Genomic DNA, 25,946 nt, shown 5'->3' on the forward strand with positions numbered 1-25,946 from the left:
CCATTGAAAACTGATTCACTGTCTCACTTCAGTACTTATTAAATCATTTACTAAAACAGAGGTCTACTGATGGAAAGACAAACTTCTTGCAACTAGCAGCATTCTCTCATATCATGGTTTCTCTACATGCAAGATAAACGATTGAGTGCCTCACACCTTTGAATTTGGTTTGTTGTTGACCTTTGACCTTGCCGAAGCGGCTGATGTTATCCCAGGCTCTAGTTCCAGCACACCACCTGTCAACTTGTCTGCACTTTTGGAAGAGGAGAAATTTGCTGCCAGCCTGTATGATGAAACCCAAAGAAATGATTCATTCCTCACAATATTTTCAGTCTCATCATTGTGCCGAGTTATAGATATGATTGTAGTAAGTTTGCCTGTAGAAGACTTGTCAGACAAAATGTCTCATGGCATCTGGTGGATTCTCACAGGTAGCTGGTGTAGTAATCATACTAACATCTGATGTATTTCAAAAAGCAACAGACACTTTATGCACAAGAGTGGCATGAAAAGGATAATCATGAACTGAAATTCAATGATGAAAGTTCCTACATGGCCTCATGATTGGACTGTGCAAAAGATTGTAAAATACAAGTTGTTATTTTGGTGCTACGAATTCACTTGGTTCAAAGGGCAGCTACAATAGTCAGATTTTGTAATATACTGAATTGTATTTGGTATGATATTGAATGCATATTCATGTCATGTTGTCAGGGTAAGGCTCATACAGAGAACCCTTTCCTCAACCTGCTTGTAAGTACAGAAAGTTTACATATTCTCTTTGCCATTGCTCTGATATTATTACTTTTCTTTTTCATGCCCACTGAATGACTGATATAGAAGCAGGTAAAATCAATTTTCTTCAACTCAAAGCATGACCAGGAACTGCACAACATTTTCATGGACCACATGTCGATAAAAGCCCCAAAGACTAACTTGCATTATTTTTTTCTTTATGTATACTGTGAAACATCAGTATAATCATATTTTTTTACTACAAAGCAGAATGCATTGACAAATTGACATTTGATAAAATATGTGAATGCAATATCCCATGAAGTAATTGCTATAACTAACAAAATTGTACAAATCCTTTCAGTACCATTTTATAAACCTCTACATATCCAATCATAACTAGATTTTACTTTGAACAATCTTGAATTGGTTATTCATCCATGTCATCACTGTGTATCTGCATCAATATTGGATTCACTCCATCTGGTAGAAATGTCAAAGACACATGAACCAAACTATTGATGAAGACTGTAATACCAATGTCCTTATGAGTGAAGGAGGTGCCAGTATTTCAATGAAGTAAGATATTTCCTTCACAATCCTGTTAGTTCTCACTTACCTCACAGACTGTGAGTCGGCTGTCTTCCTAATTCTTCCCCCTGTTCTTCCTCCAACCACCCTGTTTCCACCAGGCTCAGTCTCCCCAAAGCTGGGCACATAACCCTCACTGGCAGGGCTCCTTACACCATTGAATGTCTGTCTTTCTGCCTTGCCTCTCTTCTTTGCACCACCTACAAGCTGATCCTCCTCCTCCTGCCGAGAGACGAAGTCAGACCGGTCTCCTTGGTACCTTGAGAGGCTGTCTGCCTGCCTGCTGCTATTGTTGAGGAGTCTGGAATCCCCTTGAGGAAAGAGATTCAGTGCGGACGGCCTCGAGAAGATGTTGTCAATGCCAGTTTCACTGTTGCTGGGCTTCTTGGCACTTGATTTTGATTCTGTGTGGGAAGTGGATTAAAGCAAGAATATACTTCCAATTACTGCTGGTGTATAATTGTGCACACGATGGATAATGCCAGGTCATTTCAGACAATACAATTGGCGGAGTGATAATCTTTCTAAATTCCAACTAGATATTGCATGTTCACCTTCCATGCATTCTTGCAGACTATTACCTTAAAGAACGCATCAAACATTGGGGACTTTGGTGAACCTTCAGGGGGTATAGGGTCCAGCTGAAAGACTCAAGCTCCACAGCATCTTTTAGGAGTAATCTAAAATCCTATTTGTTTAGCAGTGCGTTTTAAAGACAGACTTTCATGTCTTCTTTTTCATCTTCTTCTATTATGGTGTATGTATTTTCAGTCTTTTTGCTTTGATGTAAAGCGCCTTGAACATTTAATCAGAGTGGTGAATTGCGCTATAGAAATCGTGTGTATTATCACTATTATTATTATTTGTGTATTCCATCATACTGGCAGTGATACCTGCCATGTTTGTAGAAAATGTGACTCATGTTTTGAATAAAAGAAGATCAAAATGTGAAATCTGGCCCCAATTAGGGGGCCACCTCTAGATCTGTCATAAGCAGACTTGAAAGTACACTCATGTATGTATCTGTACATTGTATTCACTCAAAGAATTTGAAGTTTTATAGCTATTTCTTAACCCTATCTTAACTGGGCTATTTGAGACCAAGTTTTTACTGGGGGGGGGGAGGGGTTCAATTTGACCACCTCCCCCCCCCCCCCCTTTAGATCTCGGCCGCCGATTGCATGGTCGCCGCAAAATTTTGCCTGAAGATAGAGCCGGATGTCAACTACAAGATAACATGGTCATACAATAGAAAAATATTGGCTTTCTATTTTTAGTAAATCAATTATGCAAATTTACGCATGAAATCATATTTTCACCTATAACTCCATTAAAAAGACTGAAGGATTGCTAAATTTTTGTGTCAGAGTTCCCCAAGACCCATTGAACAATTTTCTTGTAAGAAAAAAAGCACGATCAAAATCAGTTTCTTTTGTTTTTTATTGTTCTGTTAATTTCTTATGTATTTTACTGTTTTTTTACCTTTTGTTTTCTATTGTTTTTTTGCCAAAATTTGTTGCAGGCACTTTTTCAAGCTTATCTACATTAGAATTGATTAATTTCAATAGTTAAAAGTTAAAATAATCTAATTTATATCAATTTAATAAAAAAACACAATTTGCGTTGGATTTGCACACGATATCATGAATTTGAGCTGTTTTCGGGTTGACATGCGTATGCAAACCATTACGTAACTTCAGAACAGTGTACCCGGACGTCGCATATTTGGTCTCAAAATATGCGGGAGACTTCAATAAAAAAAGTCATTAAAACGACGCAGCAAAATCTTTGCGCGTTGCGGAATCGTGGCGAGAAATGTCGAGGGGATGGGGGTTAATTTGACCCCCCCCCCCCCCCAGTTGGAATAGGGTTAACAATTTTCTAATTTTGGGACTCTGGGCCCCTAGGGAGCCCCCAAATGGAGCATTGTGCTCATTTGTACAAATACACATTCCCGTTTCCAAGCGATACCTGATAAGTTTGGTGAAAATGTCTCTGTGCATTTTCAAGTAGAAGTTGAAAATTGGGCCCAAACTTGGTCCCCCCCCCAACCTCATGGCCCAGAGGAGGCACCCCCAGGAGATCAGCCATGAACACACCTGATACTACAGTGACCAATGTACCTACTCATAACAATAAGTTCGCCTTATCACTTCTAGTTCTAGAGAAGAAGATTATCAAATATTCCTTAATCTGTGGGCATGGTGCCAATTTTAACAAACTGAGATCCTATCACCCTAAGGATGCTACCTCCTATGTTTGGTGAAAATCCATCGTGGGGTTTCTAAGAAGATGAAAATGTTTTTAAAAAAAATATGCAGGATGCACGACAGAGGATGAAAGATTGCAAAAGCTCACTTGCTCCTTTGATTTGTATGAGCTAGAAACTTACTTGTCCTGTTACTCGACTTGAAAGGGACGGTGCTTTCTCTCTTGATCGGATTGGGTAACAAAAAGTCTGATGACCCCGACAAATCCAAGTCACTGCTTTCATTTTCTTTAGATCTATCCTCATTTACAGGATCTGTAAAACAGGAAAACATATGGAGATGTGTAATGCTCATTGCAATGACAATATCTAGGCTGGGTGAAAGAAACAAGCAATTCATGGATCAAATGTAGGTAGTTCAAATTGTTATCAACACAAGAGACAGACCGTGTTTGTTTGTGTGTATGTGTGTAATGTGTGTGAGACAGTCTGTAATACTATGATGGCTGTCGCACTGGCTACTGTCACATCACAGCATGTGTGTGTGTGTGTGCTATGATCACTGGTTATAATACACTAAGGTGGACTATTCAGATTATGTACAGAGATGTAATTTCATTCTCGTCACGATATTTCTAGAAGTACGTAGCAAAGTTTTGATTTCATATCGGAATTAACCTCTGATGCCACATTGATTTAGAATATTTTAGACAATGCCACTCCAGTAAAAGAATAAGAGAACACTCTTAAAAATCTTCATTTGCAAACATAGCCACAAAGTATTCATACAGGGGAATCCCCCTTGATTGTTTGTATTGTGTGTGTGCATGTGTGTGTGTGTGTGTGTGTGTGTGTGTGTGTGTGTGTGTGCGTGTGTGTGTGCAAGCGGGCATTTTGCCAAAGTAAGTCGAGACTGTTGGGTCAAAGCTGTGTAAAGCATGTCAGGTGATGAGTCGTATCTGGCTACTAGATTTAAGTCGAGCTGTTTTTAGACTCTTTCTGGAAGACTAGATACATGTAAGTTTATTGATGACTGATTGACAACAGTCCTTCACTGATGTACATTTGTAATTAAACACAAATTGTTTGTGATAAAAATCATGGAAATGCAAATCTAGCCGATGCCGTCATTACAAAACAGCTCTCATCATATCAAACTTTGTTATTTCAAAGTTTCCCTACATTATATCTCTCAAATATACAGCCTATTTTGTCACTATCAGAAATCAATATCAGAAGTAGTATTGCCTTCTTTTCTTTGATGGAAAGTTATATTAGCATGTACTTCTTGTCAGGACCTACTTTCTTCTCTGTGATCTCAGCTTGGTTTGTTTTAGTTCCTCCTTTTTTACTTTCTTACTTGGCTTAGCTTTATTCCTGTTGCCTTCATTGAGTCCTAGACCTTTCCTAGTTCTGCTACTGCCAGTGGCTCCGATGCCTTTGCTGCGGAGTCTATTGGAGAATTCTCCCTGTCCTGAGGGCCGATTGGTCTTGGCAGACTGCCTTGTGGACTGCCTGGAGAGGGCGCTATTTTTCTGGCTTTCACCTGTGGATTCCAAGTCTGTCATGAATCAAAGATTGCAAATGGCTTAAGACAAGACAGGATAATGGAGGTAGGTCAAGAGATTATATTTGGGTTGTGTGGTAATGAACATTTCAAATATTCATCACTTGTACTTCTTCTCATCAGCTAGCAATGTAATCAGTAGAAAGAATGTACAACAAATCAATTACTGCTACCAGTCAGGTGAACAATAAATCATTAACATCTAGCTAAGAAACTATTAGAGAATTTTTCATGATTTCCTTGCTTTGCCACTAATATAACTTATAGCAAAAAAGCTGCTGAAAACTGCTTATCCAATGGTGGAGAGCCAATGGAGTAAAATGGAGTCAAAAGGGGCCTCAGCTTTCAATCCTAGCAGAGTCTTCATCAGAGGCAAAATGACAAACAGGCAGGGAGAACAATCACATAAAGGACTACACAAAACAATAACAGTCAGGTGAGGGCTAGGGACACAGAACAAAAAAATAAAACAAAAGGGGAGGGTTGGAGGTCATGGGCAAGGAGCCCAACAGGTAAAGGGAGGGGGATTAAAGAAGGGTGGACAGACAAAAGGCAGAGAAGGGTCAGTGATTGATCCCGAGGACCATGGGGGGCAGGCAACCTTTGAAGGATAAGGATGAATAGGGAGGCAACATTAAACAAGATGAGGAACAACAAAGGGATAAAGAAAGGAAAAGAGTAAAATAACAACAGCAAGAGTGGGGGGAGGGGTTGAGCAGGCAGCGAGCCCAGGTGTACCAAGAAGAGGCACCAAAATGAAAGTAAGTGTCAACCAACAAATGCAAGTTATCAAATATATCAAAGTGTATATAAAATAATAATAATAATAATAATGATGATGATGATGATGATGATGATGATGATGATGATGATGATGATGATGATGATGATGATGATGATGATGATGATGATGATGATGATGATGATAATAATAATAATAATAATAATAATAATAATAATAATAATAATAATGATAATATCAACAATAACAATTTCAATAAAGATGGCATTGATCAGCTCAGGCCCCTTTTGAATCCACTAATATAACTTGATACACATGCACTATATATTCATATTACAACACATTTATTGAAGTATTGTGTAAACTTTGGAGAACTTGTTCTGCAGAAGCTTTCTTGTGATTCTTTGCAGTTAAAGCAAGTTTCCTACAAATTTTCCTTGGTTACCTGACAAACTCCTCTGCTTCTGGTTGGTGTGTATGCTATCCAGACCACTAACCTTAAAGGACAAGTTCACCTTCATAAACATAAGGATTGAGAGAATGCAACAATATTAGTAGAACACATCAGTGAAAGTTTGAGGAAAATTGGACAATCGATGCAAAAGTTATGAATTTTTAAAATTTTTGTGTTGGAACCGCTGGATGAGGAGACTACTACAGCTTGTGAGTCATATGCGTACAACAGTATAAAGAAAATGTAAAAGAAAATTCAACATATTTTCACTTTTTTCGCATAACAAAAGAGCTCTTGACTTGCCTCTTTCTAAAAGCAGGGGGAATAATATTGCCCATAACATTTGTCGGTAACGAGTCAGGGGAATGTGTACTTTTTTCAAAAGATGGAATTTTGTGAAATTCTCTTTATATTTTCCTTATATTGTTGTACGCAAGTTATTCATACACTGCAGTAGTCTTCTCATCCAGCGGTTGCTGCACAAAAATTTTAAAAATTCATAACTTTTGAACGGATTGTCTGATTTTCCTCAAACTTTCAATGATGTGTTCTACTAATATTGCTACATTCTCTCAATCCTTATGTTTATAAAGGTGAACTTGTCCTTTAATATTCAACTAGGCAAACACAAACACTCACACAAAACTGTTATCACACTCACACAAAACTGTTATCTGACAAAGAAATTTAATGTTTACCTGAAGAGAAAAGATTATGTGAGGTTATATCCTCCTGTCTTCTTCTTGAGTTCCTCTCCCTCGGTGGACTTTCAGGGGTCCTGGTCCAAGACTTGGTCCTACTTGAGGCCAACATGCTCTCCATGTGGCTGTTTGTAACATCTTGTATAGCTTCTTCATTAGATGGCTTGGTGTCTTTACAGTGATACTAATGGCAGGGGAGGATTCAAGTAGGAACAGCTCATGCTGCTTGCATCAAATTATTAATGTTTCCAGGCTAGCATGCCTGTACAGTGACAGGGCATTAAACTGCACATTACTTGAATATGAGACCGTTCTGAAGCAAATAATTTTCACACAACAATAGACATATAATGTACTCTTAAATGAATCCCACAAGAATTTGACCAATCATGCCCCAGCATTCCCACTGATTCCAACAGATCAGTTACTAGCCATCCCCTTTAAGAGAACAAATGAAATGATAAGAGTATCAACTGCACACAACACTTTCATTCTTCCTTTGCACCAAACAGTTACTAAACTTATTGACATAACACTTTGCTGAAAAACACATCACTAGTGTCTGGCGGCACAAAAGACATGCACTTTTAGAAAAAATTATAAAGTGTGACACTTTTCTCTTCTTCCTTTCCAAGTCAAAAAAAATGCTTGCCAATGCGACCACAAGCCTTGAAAACTCTATGGTAAAAAAACAAACAAACAAATCTTCATTGCTATATCCTGTGACCATTTTCATCTATTCACTGGCATATTTTACATTAATATAATTGAAGTAATGAAGGCTTTCATTCTTTGAGGTACCAGGAGACATTGACAAGCATCACAGGAATTGTGAGGCAGTACTGGACGAATTAGGTAGCCTATCGCATACCAAGTTTGCTACATACTGCTTTTTATTTTCACAAATTTTACATGTCTACTGATATTTGCAAAATTTACAACTTGCAAAATATTGCCCCACAAATGCAATGCACATTGCAATATAAGTTAGGAAATCACTAAGCTTTCTCCTAAGAAGGGATAATGCAGATTTTTTTTTCTGTCACTGTGGTTCTTGATTAAAAATGAAATTACTCCCAAAATTGCCGTACAAGTCCTAATTTGTGAAGTAATATACTCATTAGTTGTTTACAGGAAAAGAGTAAAGGTAAATAATTGGTGCACATGATTTCAGGTCTTGAAGCTGAGTGCTTAATAATTTCAGATATCAGTATTTCACAAAGAATACACAAAATGGTTCAATACAGTATATTTTTCATTCAATGATTGTGTACCCAGAGAACAAGCAGGACTACACTACAATATGAATATTAATACTAAGCACAGAGACTCCAACTCTCCCGTTTTCGATGGGAGATCTCCCGCCGAAAGCCCATTTTTGCAAAATCTCCTGTTCTCCCGCTTGAGATTTGATTTCTCCCGCCCTGGCTCTGTGTCTCCCGGTGGAAAGGATTTCTTACTTATTGCTATTGTATGTTGAAAAATATAAGCCTTAGATAGCACCAGAGAACATCTAGAACCCTAGGAACTTCGCGCTTCGCACACATCAACTTGGAGTCTCCCGTTTGCTAGGGGTTTTGGGCGGGAGAATCTCCAGATCAGAAGGTGCTTGGGGTTGGAGTCTCTGTAAGCAATTATGTAGAAATAAGGGGGAGTGGCTCCAAACTTGGTCACCATTGAATTAAAAAATAAAATCAATCATTCAAACCTGTAACTGTTGGTACTTAAAAACGCTTTTTTGACTCTGCCTCACAAAACCAACAAAAAAGTCGCATGACACAATTTTACATGACTCAGAATAGGTGAAGTGGATGAAAATGGTGAATCTCTCTCTTTATATATATATATATATATATATATATATATATATATATATATATATATATATATATATATATATACATAGAATATTTCCTGAAAGAGCAGTTCTTCTTCTACATAGTTGTAAAGTTTGGGGTCATAAAGTGATTGGGAAATTGTGAATTTTGCACTTTTTCTACAGCAGTTCATTGTAGAGAAGGGTAATTATGCATGTTTTACTGGACCCTTTCCATTATTTCCTTAACATTCCTCTACACACCCTTGATTTTTACTCTAATAACTTCTCAGAGCATGCTGCTGCTGCTTTGATAGTTGGTAGTAGTCATGAATAGAATGTACCTATACAGCTTGTAAACTTTCAGCTTAATCTGATAATCCCTTCACTGTGGTTACTATGGACTTTTGCATCCTGTTTTTTGTCCCATTCATTGCACAGAGCAGGGCTTGATGAGGAGTAAGTGCTTGAACAGACCTTCAACTTCAAAGTCCCTTCTCTCAGTAAACACTTTGCCAGAGAGTGTACTTCACTTCCATTATTTAGATAGGTCAGGATATTCCTTATGTATTGAGTTATACACCATTTTTAAAGCTTAGAGTCTGCTCTTTTAGAATCTGTTAATATTTTAAAGTAAATAAATAAAATTCATGTCTGGTGACTTTTTGGTGATTTTGTGATGCAGGGTCACATATATAAAATGCTCAGAATCATAAATGTTAATTTTGTGGCATTCCATTTTCATCTGTTCAAGGAAGCCACAAGGTAAATGTGACTTCAGTGCCTGATACAAGACATCAAAATTGGAGATGGCTGTAGACCCTTAATCTCAGAGAACTGAAAAAGTCTCATGCAATCACAGAACATTTCACAATCCAAAGAAGTTTTCCTCTGATAAAGCGAAGTTCATTGATAATTGGGCCGACAATTACTGCATGCAATCCTGATACTAAACAAAATTTCAAAGAAGGAATGAGACAGATATTAAAAAGAATTGTGAGAGAGATCTACCTTTGATATAAAAACACATGGTATTTCATTACCACAGTCACCAAGTTTGAATGAATAAGTATGAAGAGGGAGTATGAAATCTGTGTTTACCTGGTGATAAGGTATGGCATCACTGGGAAGAAGGGTACCACAGAACTCACAGGGCAGCATGACAGCGCCCTCGTCTGGCGAGTCTCGGTCAAGGAAGACTGAGTCAGGACTAATCAGCCTGCTCGAGTCAAATGTCAAGGTTAAAGATTTCATATACAGTGGAACATGAGGACTGTGCAATTCTATTCATATACAGAATTGATAGTTAATATTCAAAAGAAAAATTATACCACTAAGTCAATTGTAAACAACATATCTACAAGAAAGCAAGTTTGCACTTTTTGATGTCATAAGCAAAGTGTTACTCTTACTCATATCCATTTGTAACTAAAATCCCTATACAATATCTTCCAAGTAAAAATATTTTCTTTTGCAGTAACATCACAAAATTTTGGACCATTTATAAATACATTTTAGCACATTTTCTCCAGTATGAACTTGGCATAGCAATTAAAAACTAATTTCCCTCACTACAACATTCAATTTTGCATTTCTCAAATCCATTTGAGATCTTGAGTGTGTCCACTAGGCACATAATTTTACTTTGGCCTGTCTACACACAGACAGACAAACACAAAGACACAACACTTATTTTGTATGGTACCCTACTTCCTTTCATTTGGAATTGCATCAATAAAGGAAAGCTTGCACAGCAGGATACCACTCAAAGTGCAGTTCCCCTGGCACCAACTACATCACAACATTTCATCATCACTAATACAGTTGTACTCATGATTTTCAGAGACATTGATCTAATCACAATATTCCATCATCACGAGCAATACAAGCGTACATCATTTTCAGAGACACTGACCTTAAAAAATAATTTCATCATCACAAACAATTATGCTGTATACCATTTTCCAAGATAATGCAACATTTCAATTTCCATCATCACTATGTAAACAATACAACTGCATACCATTTTCATAGACACTGCTTTGATTGGACGATACGCCAATAGCTCCTCTGTCATCATTCATTCACCTCTCAGTCACAAGAAGCCAATTCTGGTGAAGATATGCCTCCTTGGAATGGTTCGGCAGGTCTACTAGATGACATACAGCATCCGCTACACACACACACCATACACATGAACAGTGCCCTCTACACACATTCAAGGCACATCAACGGCAGCATTCAGTAGCCTTTCAGTCAACAGCACTAGGCTTTCCTAGCGTTCACACATGCAGCTCATCCACAGTTCTTGGGACCACATAAGGTACATCAGTCATATAGCAGCTATGATCTCCACGCCTGTCTAGGCTATCAGTCACATGATTAATTTATACCGTTCTTGGTTGGTCCTTCCAAGGTTATCCACCATAGGAGTCTGTGTCAGAGACGTGGAGCTGAGACAAGAGCTTCTCTGGTTGTTGGACAGCTCTGTGGCTGGCATTAATGGCTCAAGGAGCTCGTCATAATTATAAAGCTGACATCCAGACTGAGAACAGGAAATAAACAGAAGAAGTTAATAAGTCATCATACCAGTCGTCTATTGGAAACTATGGCAGGAGATTATTATGACTTGAGTCTATTGTGAGAAAAGTCTTTATTGCACTACTTTTGATAAGGAAGGTTTGCTTTTTAAATTCACATCAAAAGAAGAAGTCTCGCAAAATATTTTGTAGTGTAACGATACTCTGCGAATTTAACCTGCTGAGGATGTGCTGATTCTGCTGTACAACGCATTTCCCGTAGACACCTGCCCGAGTATACTCGGGCTTAGTCTTCAATGGGCTAATATTGTATTTTGAATGTTTAAACACACAGGCAACTTATCAACATTTGCTTCAAACAATGAGATGATAAAAATTGAGCACTCCTGAGATATGGTTTCTGCCAAATATGATGACATTATCATTATTTTCTTGTAAAAAAAACACGTGGTGGGGACACCTTTTTTTTTTTTTTTTTTGCTCACGGACATTCTTCCATTTGCATAGGGTATAAGTGGCTGGCATCTCTAGTCTTAAATTCCTTACACATCTAGAGCAAATAAAACTACTGTGTATTATTAACACCATTATTCATAATAGTTTACCTGATGCTGTATTAGATCATCGAGTGGAAAGGCATTTCCACAGAATTCACATGGAGCCATCACAACATCAGAAAGAATACCTGGGAACAAAATCAGAAAGGTAAATGTGTGGTACCAAAGACTTTTCTTGGAGTCTTCATTTACTCATTGTGTATGGGAGAGGCACATGTTTTAGTTTATTTCCATTTCACCCTGTGTGAGTCACATTTTGATAGAGTAATATTTTGCCAAGTTGTGACCATAACAAAAAAAGAAGGATGAGTGATTCCATGTTTGGAATTAAAGGTGCCAAAAAAACTAATGAACTCAAACATGCTCTTATCACAGTTGTGAATGCAAATGTATTAAATGTGTTATTCTCTTTCTTAGTTTATCTTTCCCTCTGTTTGTCTATCTTTAGTTTTTCTACAAAGTTCAGCAATTTTCTTCACACAGAGCAAAACTACACAACATGGGAAACGGATTGAGATAGAGGAAAAGGTAAATGACTGCCATTTTCTGGGATTTCTGGACTTATTGGTACATTATTTGAAAGATGAAGTGTTACCACTGTACAATATAATAACATTTATTGTTGAATTAGTTTTGAACATACAATACTGCTTCTTATTCAAAACAAAACTCAAGACGTACAGTGACAATCACACATATATCAATACTACAAACAAAGCTAAGATTAGCACACACTCTGTTGATTACCAACCATACATTTCAGCATTTATGATTCTAGACGACTCGGTATACAATCCTGTTGTGGTCAGAATAACAAAATTGATCATTATCCACACTTCTTTTGAGCATCAAATAGATTTTTCTTTTGTCTTCTGTACTATGACATCAGCATTTACCATCTTTCCAACACCATAAGAAAGCCATTATATCAAATTACCACAATAAAATATTATTACATTTGTAGAGAATCCAACACATTTCAGACATAGGAGTGTCCTCACAACATATGGAGCCATTATAATAAAGTAACTCACAGTCTTTAGTGAGTCTCCATGACTAATCAGTAATAGCTGATACAATTATGATTCAACAAATATTTCAAGACTCCTTAGCTGTTGGCATGCCCACCTTCACTGATGGAGTACACTTTGCATAATTCTTTGTTTGTTACAGACTGATAAACACATTCCAATCTAAATGATTTCCTTGCAAAGACTGTTAATGACATTGGCTCAAATGCTCAAATTGCTCAAATGCTGACACTCTCATGACAATGACAACAATAACTCTCAAGCTGATGGAAATAGTTAATGATGGTAAAGAGGAAATGATGTTCTTATCTGATTTCACGTCTGGAATGACATAGTGTGGAGATAGAAGAGTTACCTGCATCATCTACACCTCCCTCAGAGCCAGTCTGCCAAGAGAGAGAGCGACTCAAACTACTGGTCCTTTCTCTGGTTGGGGAAGTGCTACCGTATCCCACCTGTGTCAGCTGGGAAAAAAGGTCATTGTCCGGTTCTCTCCTTGGAGGGCTAACCCCTGAAGACAGGTCATCTACGTCAACGAAGGGGTCAACCAAGGGGTCATAAACCAGGAAGTCACTGTCACCGTTGGCTAGACGCAAGGCCAGAAGTCGATCAGTTTCCAACTGGTCAGCTGCTGCGGTGTTTGAGGGCTTTGTGGCATCTGATAAAAACAAAATCAGAGAATCCTTTACGAAACATTTCCCTCTAATCCCTTTTCCTCATTGAATAAATCAAATTGATTTCACATCATTAATGTAGATACATCTAGGTAGAGTGGTAAAACCAGAGAAAAATGATGCAAATCATTTTCAATATACTGAAATACATAACTATTCATAATGCACGATTCCCTCCCATACTGGTAGAGCGATGTCAGAATATTTCATCTCTATTTTCTACATGAGGTGTGACTGGATAAGACAGTGATTAGATTCATGTACATGACACTCTGAAAATGCTATCTAACTTTGTGTTGATTCATCTGTAACACATCCAGCACTGATTTTCAAACATTCTTAAATGCTTTGTGGCAATCAATACGCTGGGATACCACACCTATGCTAAATACGGATTTAGCATAGCCAAAAAAGCTTGGCCTCTTTAGGGTTAAGATTGAGGTTAAGTGAGCTGTGCATACCATTGTTTACACTGGACAAGGCTCCTCTTGCGTAGTACATTATTTTATGATATTTCTACAAGCCGTACATGGTCTCTATTGTTGCAAATAACCAACAAAGAGAACATTTAAGTTAAATCACACCTTTCTTCTTGCTAGCCACAGGTCTCCTCTGGTTTGTGTTCTTGTAGATGTTCTGGACGCGGTCTTGATTTTTTCGCTGCCTTCGACTACGACCCTCTCCTCCCTTTTCCTGTTTGCTGCCCTCACTGTCAAGACGAGACACAGCATTTGCTCCATAGAACTGGTCACGGGAGATGGTGTGACTAGTATTCACATTGTATGGAGTCCTGCTGTTCATTCTGGGTAGGGTATGGCTGCTATCAACATACTGTGGAAGTGCAAACCTATTGGTGACTGCATGAACAGTAGTTTCATCATAACCTTCAAGATCATCATCAAAGAAACCAAATCCAGCGGATGAAGAAGACGTCTGCCTGGCTGGTGGCTTGTGTTCTGGGAATGCACAATCAGAAAGCTCATGCTGTTTCCTGTCTCGATTTTGGATGTATCGCTGACATTTCGGGCAACGCTCAGTTCGACTCCCGCAATATGTGAGATGCTCCACCATTTCAACATGGGTCAGTTCCAGCTCACAGTATTCACAGTGCTCTTTTCTCTGCTGGCAATCATTTGTCTACATAAGAAATGTGGGAAACATTCAATGGGTATACAAGTTAACAGACATGATAGAACAACCCTGTATGTGGTCTCTTGCATTTCAGCAACCCATCACAAGAAAGATACATTGATGATGGTCTCTTTTCATGACACATGACATGAGCATTTTGTTATTATCATCGGTGGGGCGACAAGACCTCGTATCTGAAATTTTGGTGAAAATGACTTTTATGGACTAATGGTCAGATAATCTTAAGTCATATCGTGTCCAAATTCTAGCTGTCTTTCACGATACCCAAAAACTGAAGCCACCACAGCATGTCAAAGGAAAGGTTTTCCCATTTGATACAGTGCTTTGACAGCCATGTTTTTTTTGCTCTCCTGAACATTTGACATTTATTTAATTTTTGTAGTCTATACGAGTTCTTGTCGCCCCAGCAATGTTATGTTTTTGTAAGACAATGATATGATCTGTGACTAACTGCCCCAAAACAAACAAACAAACAAACAAACAAACAAACAAACAAACAAAAAAGCAAACACAAACAATTATTCTATGTAAGTTGGAATTGTTATTACACAATTGTATCAAATATATGTATTTGCCACTGCTGGAATAGAATGTGGTTAAGTGCTACAATTTGGATTACTCCCAAAAACAATTTGTAAACAACAGTACAAGTGCAACTAGTACAACCTTGAATTCCTCCCTTTTTCTTGGATTTTCTGAAAGAAAAAAATGACAGAGAAGGGAGATCACAAAACGAGGGTAAATGAAGGAACATGAAAAATTACCTCATGGTCTTCCAGTTTACTCCTCTCAATCATTTCTCCACATTTACAGGCAACCTGGATTAGAATATGGTGAAGATACAGGAAATTATTAAAAAATCAGTGCATAAATGGATTCATGTATTTACTCAACTGTGACATGTTACAATCCAAACTTGTGGAAAGTAATGAATGAAAAAAATGTTTCACTTTTAGTAAGGATTTGAGTGATAATTTGGTTGTGACAAGTTTCTTCTGTGAGACCCAAGCCAGCTGGGATGACTCTAGCTTCTACAGCTTGTATTATACTGCATGTACAGTATTAAAATCTCTTGTTACCACACCAAGTTGCCTACCTGACGATCTGACTTTAGTTCTGCCTTCATGATAATAAAACATATACACTGCAGACCTCAGCATTATTTTTCAGTCAATATTGTTTTCTGGTAGAACCTTTCCTTTGCTAATCTATGGGGAGTCTCAAAATACATTGTAACATACTGACAATTCATGAATAAAAATAAGAAAAGTATAATGACCAATGTAATTGTCACAAAGATGTTGTGTGTTAAATGTTTCATAGGCAAACAAATACAATGAACTATTGGAGTTGTTAAAGTTGAGGAGTTCCAAACATAAATCAGCACATCTATGGGTTCTTTTCTGTTCTGTCTAAAGAATTGTGTTTGAGCTGTATTGAATTTTTAAGGAAACTCTATGGAAATCAGAACACATGGGATAAAAAATATCAATGATTGAACATTTCATCAGTTGAGAATGATCAGGGTATTAAGTTGCCACTAAAGCCACAGTGTTTGAGGCACTGTAATGCCCTTATCATTCTCACCCGACAATTTTACGGTTTAAATTCATGTGAGAAGAAATGTACTCTACCACCTTCTTGTTATTCAATTGAAACAATCAGAATGTAGATTTACAATAAACAACCATGGCTAGAAATTATATCTTATTATTAATATATCCTTCATCGCTGAAATCCTGTTCACTATAAACTGGTCTGCATAGCGTCATGTGGCCAAACATACGCTAACATTGCTATACTAAAGACAAAATGTCGAAAGAAAAATGTGCCATATCATGATGTCATATTCATGGTATACATTGTAGTGCACTATTCCGTTAGTATGATGGCATATTCAGGGTATCATTGGGACAGCCTGTGTGCAGTGAGCTAAGTGTAGTATCGATTTCAGGCCAATGGGTATAACAATTTAATAATCATGTCCACTGTGCATTGTACATTGTATGATCATCTGTACTGCAATATGTACACAAACAATAAAATCAGAGGAACATTTATTGTCAGTGAAAACGTTTTGTAATTCTGCTAAAGATGTATTTAGGGATATAAAACAAATTTTGAGCCTCTACATTGTAGTAAAATTATGGTCTCGGAGGTGACAGAAACTGCACTATTTTTGGGGTGGATGCTCTCCATAGGAAACAGCTGATATTCCTGTCAAGTCAGAGTCCATTATTTCAACTACACTGTAGAGGCTCTCACTGCATGGCATATTTGTTCACTAGATACAACAATGACTATATAAAACACTATGCAGCAATATGACATTTTTGTGAGGAATTAATCTAGCCAACAATCCACATAGTCCTTGAAATAGTGCTATGTAGAGAAAGTTTACTCACTGGTTTGTGATATTCCTCATAGTGAGCCTCCATCTCTGACCTTGGGATCGGTTCTTGACATGTCTGACAGAGGCTGATATTCCTTCTACAATGAACCTCATGCATCAAGAAGTTACTGGATGCTATGTCACGTTTGCTGCACATAAGGAATAAAGGATAAAAATTCAAAGAAATTCCCTACACATATCTTACAGTTACACATTGCATCAGCATTTATGATAACGAGCATGAACTCATATTTCATTGATAGAGAAACCTCTTTTAAACATTGGTGATATATTCCACTTAATCACCTCAAATGGAAGTTAACAGTTAAACCTTGAATCTATGCAAAATACACACTTCTGAATTAAACCTTACTATGTGCTGTTTGCTAAATGGCACATCGACTGGCTTTCCTTTTAGCTATTGCGTGTAATTCGGATTCATAAACACACTGTCAGCAAAGAACATTTACCACTGTATATCACATGGCATTTTATCTGAACTTGTCACTAACAACATCTACATTCTGTATATTATGTTATGAGTAGGTACAATATGTACTCTACTACACTGTACTTCTGGATCTAGGTAGAGAAAGCAGATGGTATTGAAACAGTTCTGGGCCTAAACGGCCTGGCCCTTGGACCTTTTTTTGAGCCCATGGACTCCCATTTCTGTGAATAGACTTTCATTTGGGCCACTTGAACCATTCACACAACTTTGTTCCCATGAACCCAAGAAATTCTATTTCACACCAACTTTAGTGACAACCTGACCATACTGACAACGGATCAGTAACAGACCAGATATGATGAATGTCACTTGAAAAATGACTGCAGCCGGCATATATACACACAAGAATATTTGCTGTTATCTATCGACAGCATTTCCCTCATTGTAAACTGGGATTTACATTATACACTGTACACTCACTTGGTATGGTAAAGATAGTAGGAGCTGCTCTAGAAAGTTTGTCATGTGGTTAAAGATGTAGTAATCTACTTTTTAGTTGTACATATGTATTACTGAGAATACCAGAGGCAGTAATATTGTATCTCTATGCTTCTTTCAGGAAGTCTTTAATTCAAACACCATTATGGGGCTGATATAGCTAAAACTTACAGGTCTACCACTTGATACAGCAGCTGCTGAAAGGGTTTTTCATAATGTACACATTGATGCTACTTTACATACTGCCTATGAACTTTTGGCTAAAAGGATGTGTATTGTATTTCATATTAAATATGAATGACAGCTTTTAAAGGGAATACACTGTATATTGTGTATATTCCATATTTGCCCAAGGACTTTTAGGAACCCAATGATCAACATGCTTTTCATAAATTGGCAGTAATCAGTCATCAGATTCAATCAAACGGAAACACACCAGATTGCATCATGCACTGAATGCCAGAAATGTATTGTGCAACATCATTGCACACCAAACTACGCTGCCAAATGCACCTTGTGCAATCGATTTCTACATGTTGGGGCTTGAGGGTCATGCTATTGGTAATACATAAGACCTTTGTATTCCTGGGAATCCCCATGAAAGGTGTGATACTATGTAAAGCCTGTGGGTGTACTGTACCTTGGGGCAGGACGTGTGTTCAAGGGGTTCAACTCCATGTGTGTTTAGTGCAATAGAAAGCTTTGAACATGATGGGAACACCTGAAGCAGGCATCCACATTACATATAATATAGGCCTACAATGTGTGCTGAGATAGTGAATCATTAATCTCTGACTTGTAAACAGGTATATCAAAATAAAAATATCATAAGGCATACCAAGTCAACTTGTACTCATTCAAAACTTTTGATCAAATATGACTTCCAGAGTTTTATTATGGCTCTCCCTTAAATAACTTAATTACGTATACATATTCTTTCAATACTTTTCTCATTTCCCAAATATTATCAATGACAATATCAAAATTTGCCTGATTTCATATGAACACTATAATACAGTGTACAATGATGTCCACAATAACACTGTAGCAAATAGGTGAGAAAGGAAGATTTTGCTTTTGTTACTTTTTTCTTTCTTTCTCTTGTTTTGCTTGGAATATGTAAGACTGGCTTAAATAATACCAGTACTCTATAGATGTTATCAGAATACTATTCTAACACAGTCAGTCATGTGTTTTTCCTCTATTGATTTGATGCATTCTTCATGAGAGGCAGCTTTAAAAACTATAGCATATAATTACCTACAGAGTATTTTTGAATGTATGTAGATATTAGAACATGATAGCAAGCTTATGAGGACACCACAGTCTCAAATTAGTGTTAAAAGTAAAGTACAGTAAACCATGTTACATAAGTAGTCCATAAATAATCAATCACTGTGTGATGTGTGTCGATGCTTGCCCTGTCAATACATCCTCTGTGATCATCTCATTTTATTCATTTCTGTGTACTTTACTCTTTATTTAATGTGAATACTTCTTGTGAAATCATTGTCTCTTTGCCATGTCATTTTCTGTGCAATTCAGTTGTATGACTGTGAGACGTAAATATCTCAATAAAATACAACTTTTCTAGCAACATTTCACTCACCAGTTGCTACAGTACTTGGTATCAGGGGCCATGGTACCATATGATCCGTGGTCTGGATGGTCACTCATCTTGGTGCCAGTGGTCAGTGGTTAAGTAACAAAGACAGGGGGTGTCTGCTGCTCCCTGCAGTAAGAGTTAAACGGAAAACATATTTGTGGGGAGGAACAGGAACTGTGTCAAAGACTGTGTCCAAAGTCCCATTTCATAAAACTTGTTATCAATGACAACTGCCACATTTCTGTGACAAATTTGCCAATCAGATGCAAGGATTTCAGTAGCTTATAGCAACTGTGACAACTTGTCACTGAAAACATGTTTTATGAAACGAGGTCCTGGTTAAGTTGATGCTCATAGCAAGAATCAGAAGGTTAGGATTAATGCCTGTGTCTTGCTCTGCATACATATGACTCACACTGTAAAAAGTGTAACTCTTGTCATACAAAAGTGTAAATCGCGTCAACCTCACTCAGACCTAGGCAATCAATAAATTCAAAAAATATTGAATTGCATAACCAGGGTAAAAAATGGAATTTGTGTCACACAACATTTGCTGTATACATACTAACTGTTAAACAGCTCCAGTCCTACCATACAGCCGTAATTTCTTACATGGAGAATCAATGTGGCACACTTTCAGGGTGCTACATAACTTTTTGTTTTTACCATTTACCCGGTTGGGTAAGCAGATTTTCAAATTATTGTAGAACACTTGCCTGACTATAAATTCTTCTTGCCCGAAAAGAAACTAAAAAAAATAAAACAAAATAAAATAAGAAACTGATGTCAAACTTGGTGTTGGTGTTAAATACACCAACACCAAGTTTGACATGAATTTCTAATTTCTAGAGGCTAGTGTCTAGATAGGAAAGAAAACAAAAATTACCAATGAAGTAGCAGGGCTTGATTCATCTGATAAATTGACATTCAAAACTGTAACTAGAAGTACAATGTAAGCCATAATTCTAGTTAGGTCAACCATAATATAAAAAAAAAAACAAAAAAAAAAACAAGAGACCGAGGGGTCACGCGCTCATCTGAGTATCGCAAGTTCACCTTCCATGCATTCTTGCAGACTCTTACATGAGAACATTGGAAACTTATGGTGGAGGTAGCTTTGAGAGTGGGGGCATGGTGTCCATTTACATATTCCATCACACTGGTAAAAAATACCTCCCAAGTACACTGTACTATATAGAATGTTGGATTATGCAGCTTGGGGAAAAAAAAAGACTTAAAGCCCTATCACTTCTGATTAGAACTAGAGAAAAATATTATTGAATATTCATTAACTTAGGAGGTCTGGACCCCCTGGGGCCCCCAGGGAAAGCATGGTGCCCATTCAAACACTTTGAAATCTTATCCCCATGGGAATGCTTCTTGCCAAGTTTGGTGAAAATCCATTATGTTGTTTTTAGCAAGAGAAAAATTTAGGCCCGCATTTGGACCCCCCCAATCCCATCAAGCTTCCTTGGGTCCCAAGGGGGTGGGGGGGGGGGGGGGTAGGGCACCCCTGATTTTCCCATGAACAAACTTGAAACAACAGTCATCAGTATACTGACTCATTGTATCAACTTAGCTCAATCACTTCTGGTTCCAAAGAAAATCTGTAAAGATTCCTTACAGGAAGGGGTGGAGGGGGGGGGGGGGTGGGACCCCTGGGGCCCCCAGGTGGGGCATGGTGCCCATTTGATGGAATTGAGATTCTATCCCCCTAGGGATGCTACCTGCCAAGTTTGGTGAAAATTTGGGATAGGGTTTTCAAGAAGAAGATGAAAATTTACAATTTCGGTCCAAATTTAGGCCCCCTGGGGCATGGTGCCCATTTGATGGGAATGAGATTCTTTCCCCCTAGGGATGCTACCTGCCAACTTTGGTGAAAATTCATAGTGGCATTTTCAAGAAAAAGATGAAAATGTACAATTTGGGCCCCATTAGGACCATTCCCCACCCACCACCCCTGGGTCCCAAGGGGGGCACCCCTGATTCCGCCATGAACAAACTTGAAACTACAGTCATCAATGTACTAATTCATAGTATTAACTTAGCTCTATCACTTCTGGTTCTAGAGAAGAAGATTTTTTAAGATTCCTTAATTTTGGGGGGTTGGGGCCCCTCTGGGGGCCCCCAGGGGTATTATGGTGCCCACTTGTACAAATTTAGATCCTATCCCCCTAAGGATGCTACACTGTACCTGCCAAGTTTGGTGAAAATCGGTCAAGGGGTTCTCAAGAAGAAGATAAAAATGTAAAAAGTTTACGCATGATGGACGCCGGACGAAGGGCGATCGCAATACTGTAAAACGAGGAATTTTCGCGTGCATTTTAATTTCGCGAATTTCGCGAGCACCAAAATTCGCGAAATTAAAATGCACACGAAAGTTTTTGTCTACACTACATGCATTGAACGCCAGTGGCAATTCGCGAAAATTTCATGCCACGAAAAAGGCTGTCGGCTTCAATTCGCGAAAATTTCATGCCGCGAATATATCATGTTTTACAGTAGCTCACTTGGTGAGCTAAAAACAGGTTCCACTCAAAGTTGGGGTTAATGCTGGAAATATGACCAAAATGCAAGCTGCACAAGCACTAAACTGGGGGATTCCTCTGGTAATGGCTGGCCTGGCACTTTCACAGTGATGGTGAGCTAATAAATCAAAGAGAAGTATTCATACAGTTACCAGTAAAGGTTTTGCTTTCCTTACTGTTGCAAGCAAAGTAATTTCAGACATGTGGCACAAAATACAATTGTATCCAAGCATAAGTGACATCACTGAAAATGAACTTTTGCGGCTTATGGTTGAAGATGCATGGAGGATTTGTTTGAGATAAAGAACTGTTTAATGGCCACTCAGGTCAATTCACTAGTACAAGATGTGGGGCTACTAAACTTTTACAAGAATACAATACTTTTTGAGAGGCAGGAAATAGACAGTAGTGCTTGGATTGTCTAGAATTTAACCACCTACATGTACATACTGACTGGTAATCACGACAATCCAGCACTGTAGCAGTTGATATGAAAAGCGAAGGGTCCATGCACAGTCATAACCTCAAATTGATACTTATTGACATTTTCAGTTTCCAATAGACAACACGCACAAACACACAAAACTCTAAATAATACTAATGTCAGTGTTACCTGTAATCATATAAGGTTCTACACGATGCAAATTATCATAAAACTGCTGGTTGCATGCAGATATGGCATATTACCCATGGACAAAGTGCTCACTACTCTCTGTAGAATGGATGGTGGGTTGTTGATTCCCTCTCTCTCAGTCGGAGTGACAAAGGATAGGGTGAGAGAATGAGCACCCTGGTCCTACCTTACGCGTCCCAAGCCCCCCCCCCCCCCCCTCAATACTGCCCTCGGGCCTAATCCCACGGATTGCGCAACAACCAACCCCAGGATTGCCCAACAACCCCTGGATTGCCCAAACAACATTCCAACCCATAGAGGGGAGTCTGGGCCAGGAAGACGACATCAGGGGATTATCAGTAGAGTACGAAGCCCCAAACATGCCATTTTTGTGAAAAATAAAAGAATTACTGTAAAAGTGCAAATTTTCAAAAAAATAAAAGCATGCGAATATTTTTGCATTCCATATGTTTCAATAGTTCATATCCTAATTCTGCGGAATTAAAAACATGCGAAATTCATCCTATTGGGCCAAGCGCGAAAAATTACTTGCGCAAAAAAATTCACTTTTCCAGTACAGTACCGTATGAATGCATTCAGTTTTACTGTACCTACGCAATATTCTGTACGTCCACAACAAATTATTCCGTACGTATGCAAAAGAATTATTCCATATTTTTTTTGCATACAGTAAGTGATGCGTATGGTGTGGTAAGCTTGCTACCTATGTACGTCCCCGCGCATGTGCAGCTCACTTGGTCAAATGTACTTCAAATTAAGGATTTACCTTTCCGAAAACATGGTTTCCAATGCAAGAGAAAGATGGGAAGTCCTTGTCTGTCTCTATTTTGAGTTGGGATTCCCTTAACCCGGCCCCGGGTGCTGGGCGCTGTAACTAAACAGCTGTGGGTCAGTATTCTATGTAGATAGATCTATGTGTTGGGGTCGTTGGTGCGGTTAGGATTCTCCTAGAAAGAAATGTTGTACTTTTTGTTATCAATGCATAAAATTCTACTGAGTGTGAGCTGAGACATCTGTGATCCAAGACACATAAATTTTGACTCGAATTTTGAAGGTAGATCTCGAACTACTTCGTCTAACGAAAAACTGTGGTCCAGGTATAAATAGTGACTGAAGCCGAGTAATACTAATAGCAGGGAGGTGTAAGAAAAGGAGAGACAACTCCTGCTCTCCTTTGAAGGATGCGCGGCACCGCCGAGAAGTTATGCGCTTATTAAACTACAGGTGGAAATCAGGTGCTTTGACAAAAGAAAGCATCGATTATCGGGACTAGCGCTCTCACATCTAGAAATACTTGCCCCTACTGCATTTTGCTCTCTCTCTTTCAATGTGATGGCAACAATGAATTTGTGTACCTTGAATTGGAGCAGCGAATCAAAATGCAGTGTAAAACTGACAATTTTAACAGCAAATAGTTTAAAAGCACGCTGGAGCACGCTTTAGCGGAGTACTTTATTTGAAAGATCAAAATATCCCAGATTAAAGGATAGAAAACTAACATGCGGAAATGTGCGCATTATAGAAAAATATTAGGTTTTTAAGAGGGCCTAATTTTCATTTCATTTCGATTTGCGCATTACGAAGAAACTAGAAATACATGTTTATAATATTGAATTCTTTCCTAAACTACTCTTAATCAATTTGGGGATTTCATTTAAAATTTTACGGGGAAATAAAGCTTGTATAGTTGTAATTCAACGAAAGGTGAAATGCGTTCTTCGTCTCCGAACTTCGCCTTGCAACTAATACTATATTTAGTATATAGAGCGGTCGGTGCAGAGCATGACTTCAAAGTGTATATTTAGTGGAATGCTAGACATCCCATTGTAACGCTTTGAACCCAAACATGTGTTTGCATGAATTACGAAGAGTTGTCTCTCCTTTTCTTACACCTCCCTGGCAATAGTGTATACCCCTGCCCTGGCCTGCACCTGGATGGTAGAGTGATTGTGCCCTTGAATGAGGTCTTGCCCGCAATTGCGTTCGTTGCAAGTTTCAAATAGTTGCAGCACCTGTCCCTACCGATTACTAGCGTTAGTCTAGAATTTTACTTAACAATAACATTCATCATAAATCGCAACTACCGGTAAATTACTCATTTACTGCTTACCACACGAGTGTACGAGTGAGTCAGGCCAAACTAGACTGATCGTTTTAGTTTTTAGTGTTTTAACCGAACCAGTCCAATTGGCTAGACGGAAAAGATCGCCGCTCTTCGTGCAGCTGCTAGCTGGTCGATGAGATCTCTGCAATCTCTTCAGTCCCACCAATTGGAAACTCATCAACACCATCACCAGATCCAGACTGTTCGACTGCCGACCCCTCTATCCCTCTACTGCTGCTGCGACCGAATCCTACGCAGCTACGAAGCTGAATGGCTCTTTCCTTTCTCCACTCGTACCTCGTTACAATTACGGACAGCTTTCAGAACACAATAAAAAGTCAAGGTCTTAATATGGATAACCCACACAGCATACTTGCCCGTAAAACGAATTCCTTTATAAAGAAGAACTTCGTGCCAGCTAGCTAGCGAGCTCGGATCGGTCGGGGAAGTCCACCGGCGCACGGCGCATTTAGTAAACACCCGTTTGTTACACAGGGACCGTCGATATGAATATGCATAATGACGTCATTATCTCTTGAGATCGAACTGGATGGCTGCTTTGCTCTTCCTCTGTTGAAGCCCCTCTTCATGATCGGGAAATCAGGGCGTCATGTCAATAGGATTCTAGATGTATTGAAAAAATTGAAAAATACTTATATACTGGTATCAGCTAGTCAGCATCATGCCATCAGAGGGTTGAATCCCCTGGAAAAGTTTGATTACTGCAATGCTGTAAATGTTTTGCATCATTTTTTTTAATACATTGATTAGCATTGTTTATCATAAAAAAGAATATGATACATCTTTTTCATCTTGGATTCGTATTATGTTTCAAATGTGCGTGAATAAATGTCCTATTGCCCTTTTTGTTTTATACATGAAAAATAGCCATGTTCATAATTACTCTACTCGTCAACAAAACTGATTCCATATAGGCTAGGGCCTAGGCCTACCTCCTACAAGC

At 38.4% G+C, this 25,946-nt stretch overlaps 1 protein-coding gene across 1 annotated transcript; it reads right to left on the minus strand.

The window, feature by feature from the left end:
• Nucleotides 1-1,350: 1,350 nt before the first annotated feature.
• On the minus strand, nt 1,351-25,189 carry LOC139734416 (uncharacterized). Its single transcript, XM_071645202.1, has 13 exons — nt 24,989-25,189; nt 19,720-19,842; nt 17,175-17,310; nt 15,534-15,587; nt 14,202-14,754; nt 13,299-13,601; nt 11,961-12,040; nt 11,209-11,360; nt 9,917-10,034; nt 6,997-7,183; nt 4,896-5,096; nt 3,719-3,850; nt 1,351-1,730 (listed from the first exon to the last, which is right to left on the minus strand). The coding sequence occupies exons 2-13, from the start codon at nt 19,785-19,787 to the stop codon at nt 1,351-1,353; spliced, it is 2,364 nt and encodes a 787-aa protein (XP_071501303.1). The 5' UTR covers nt 19,788-19,842; nt 24,989-25,189.
• Nucleotides 25,190-25,946: the final 757 nt, after the last annotated feature.

This window comes from Diadema antillarum, unplaced genomic scaffold (genome assembly GCF_040938485.1).
Source record: "Diadema antillarum isolate AM-2024a unplaced genomic scaffold, OU_Dant_1.0 seq00000525_RagTag, whole genome shotgun sequence".
Taxonomy (NCBI): Eukaryota; Metazoa; Echinodermata; class Echinoidea; order Diadematoida; family Diadematidae; genus Diadema; species Diadema antillarum.

Coding starts and splice junctions, on each gene's coding strand:
- LOC139734416 (XM_071645202.1), bottom strand. CDS start 19,787: ATGAGTGACCATCCAGACCACGGATCATATGGTACCATGGCCCCTGAT. Junction 11,361..11,960: donor ATGATCTAATACAGCATCAG/GTAAACTATTAT, acceptor TCCTGTTCTCAG/TCTGGATGTCAGCTTTATAA. Junction 5,097..6,996: donor ACATAATCTTTTCTCTTCAG/GTAAACATTAAA, acceptor GATTCATGACAG/ACTTGGAATCCACAGGTGAA.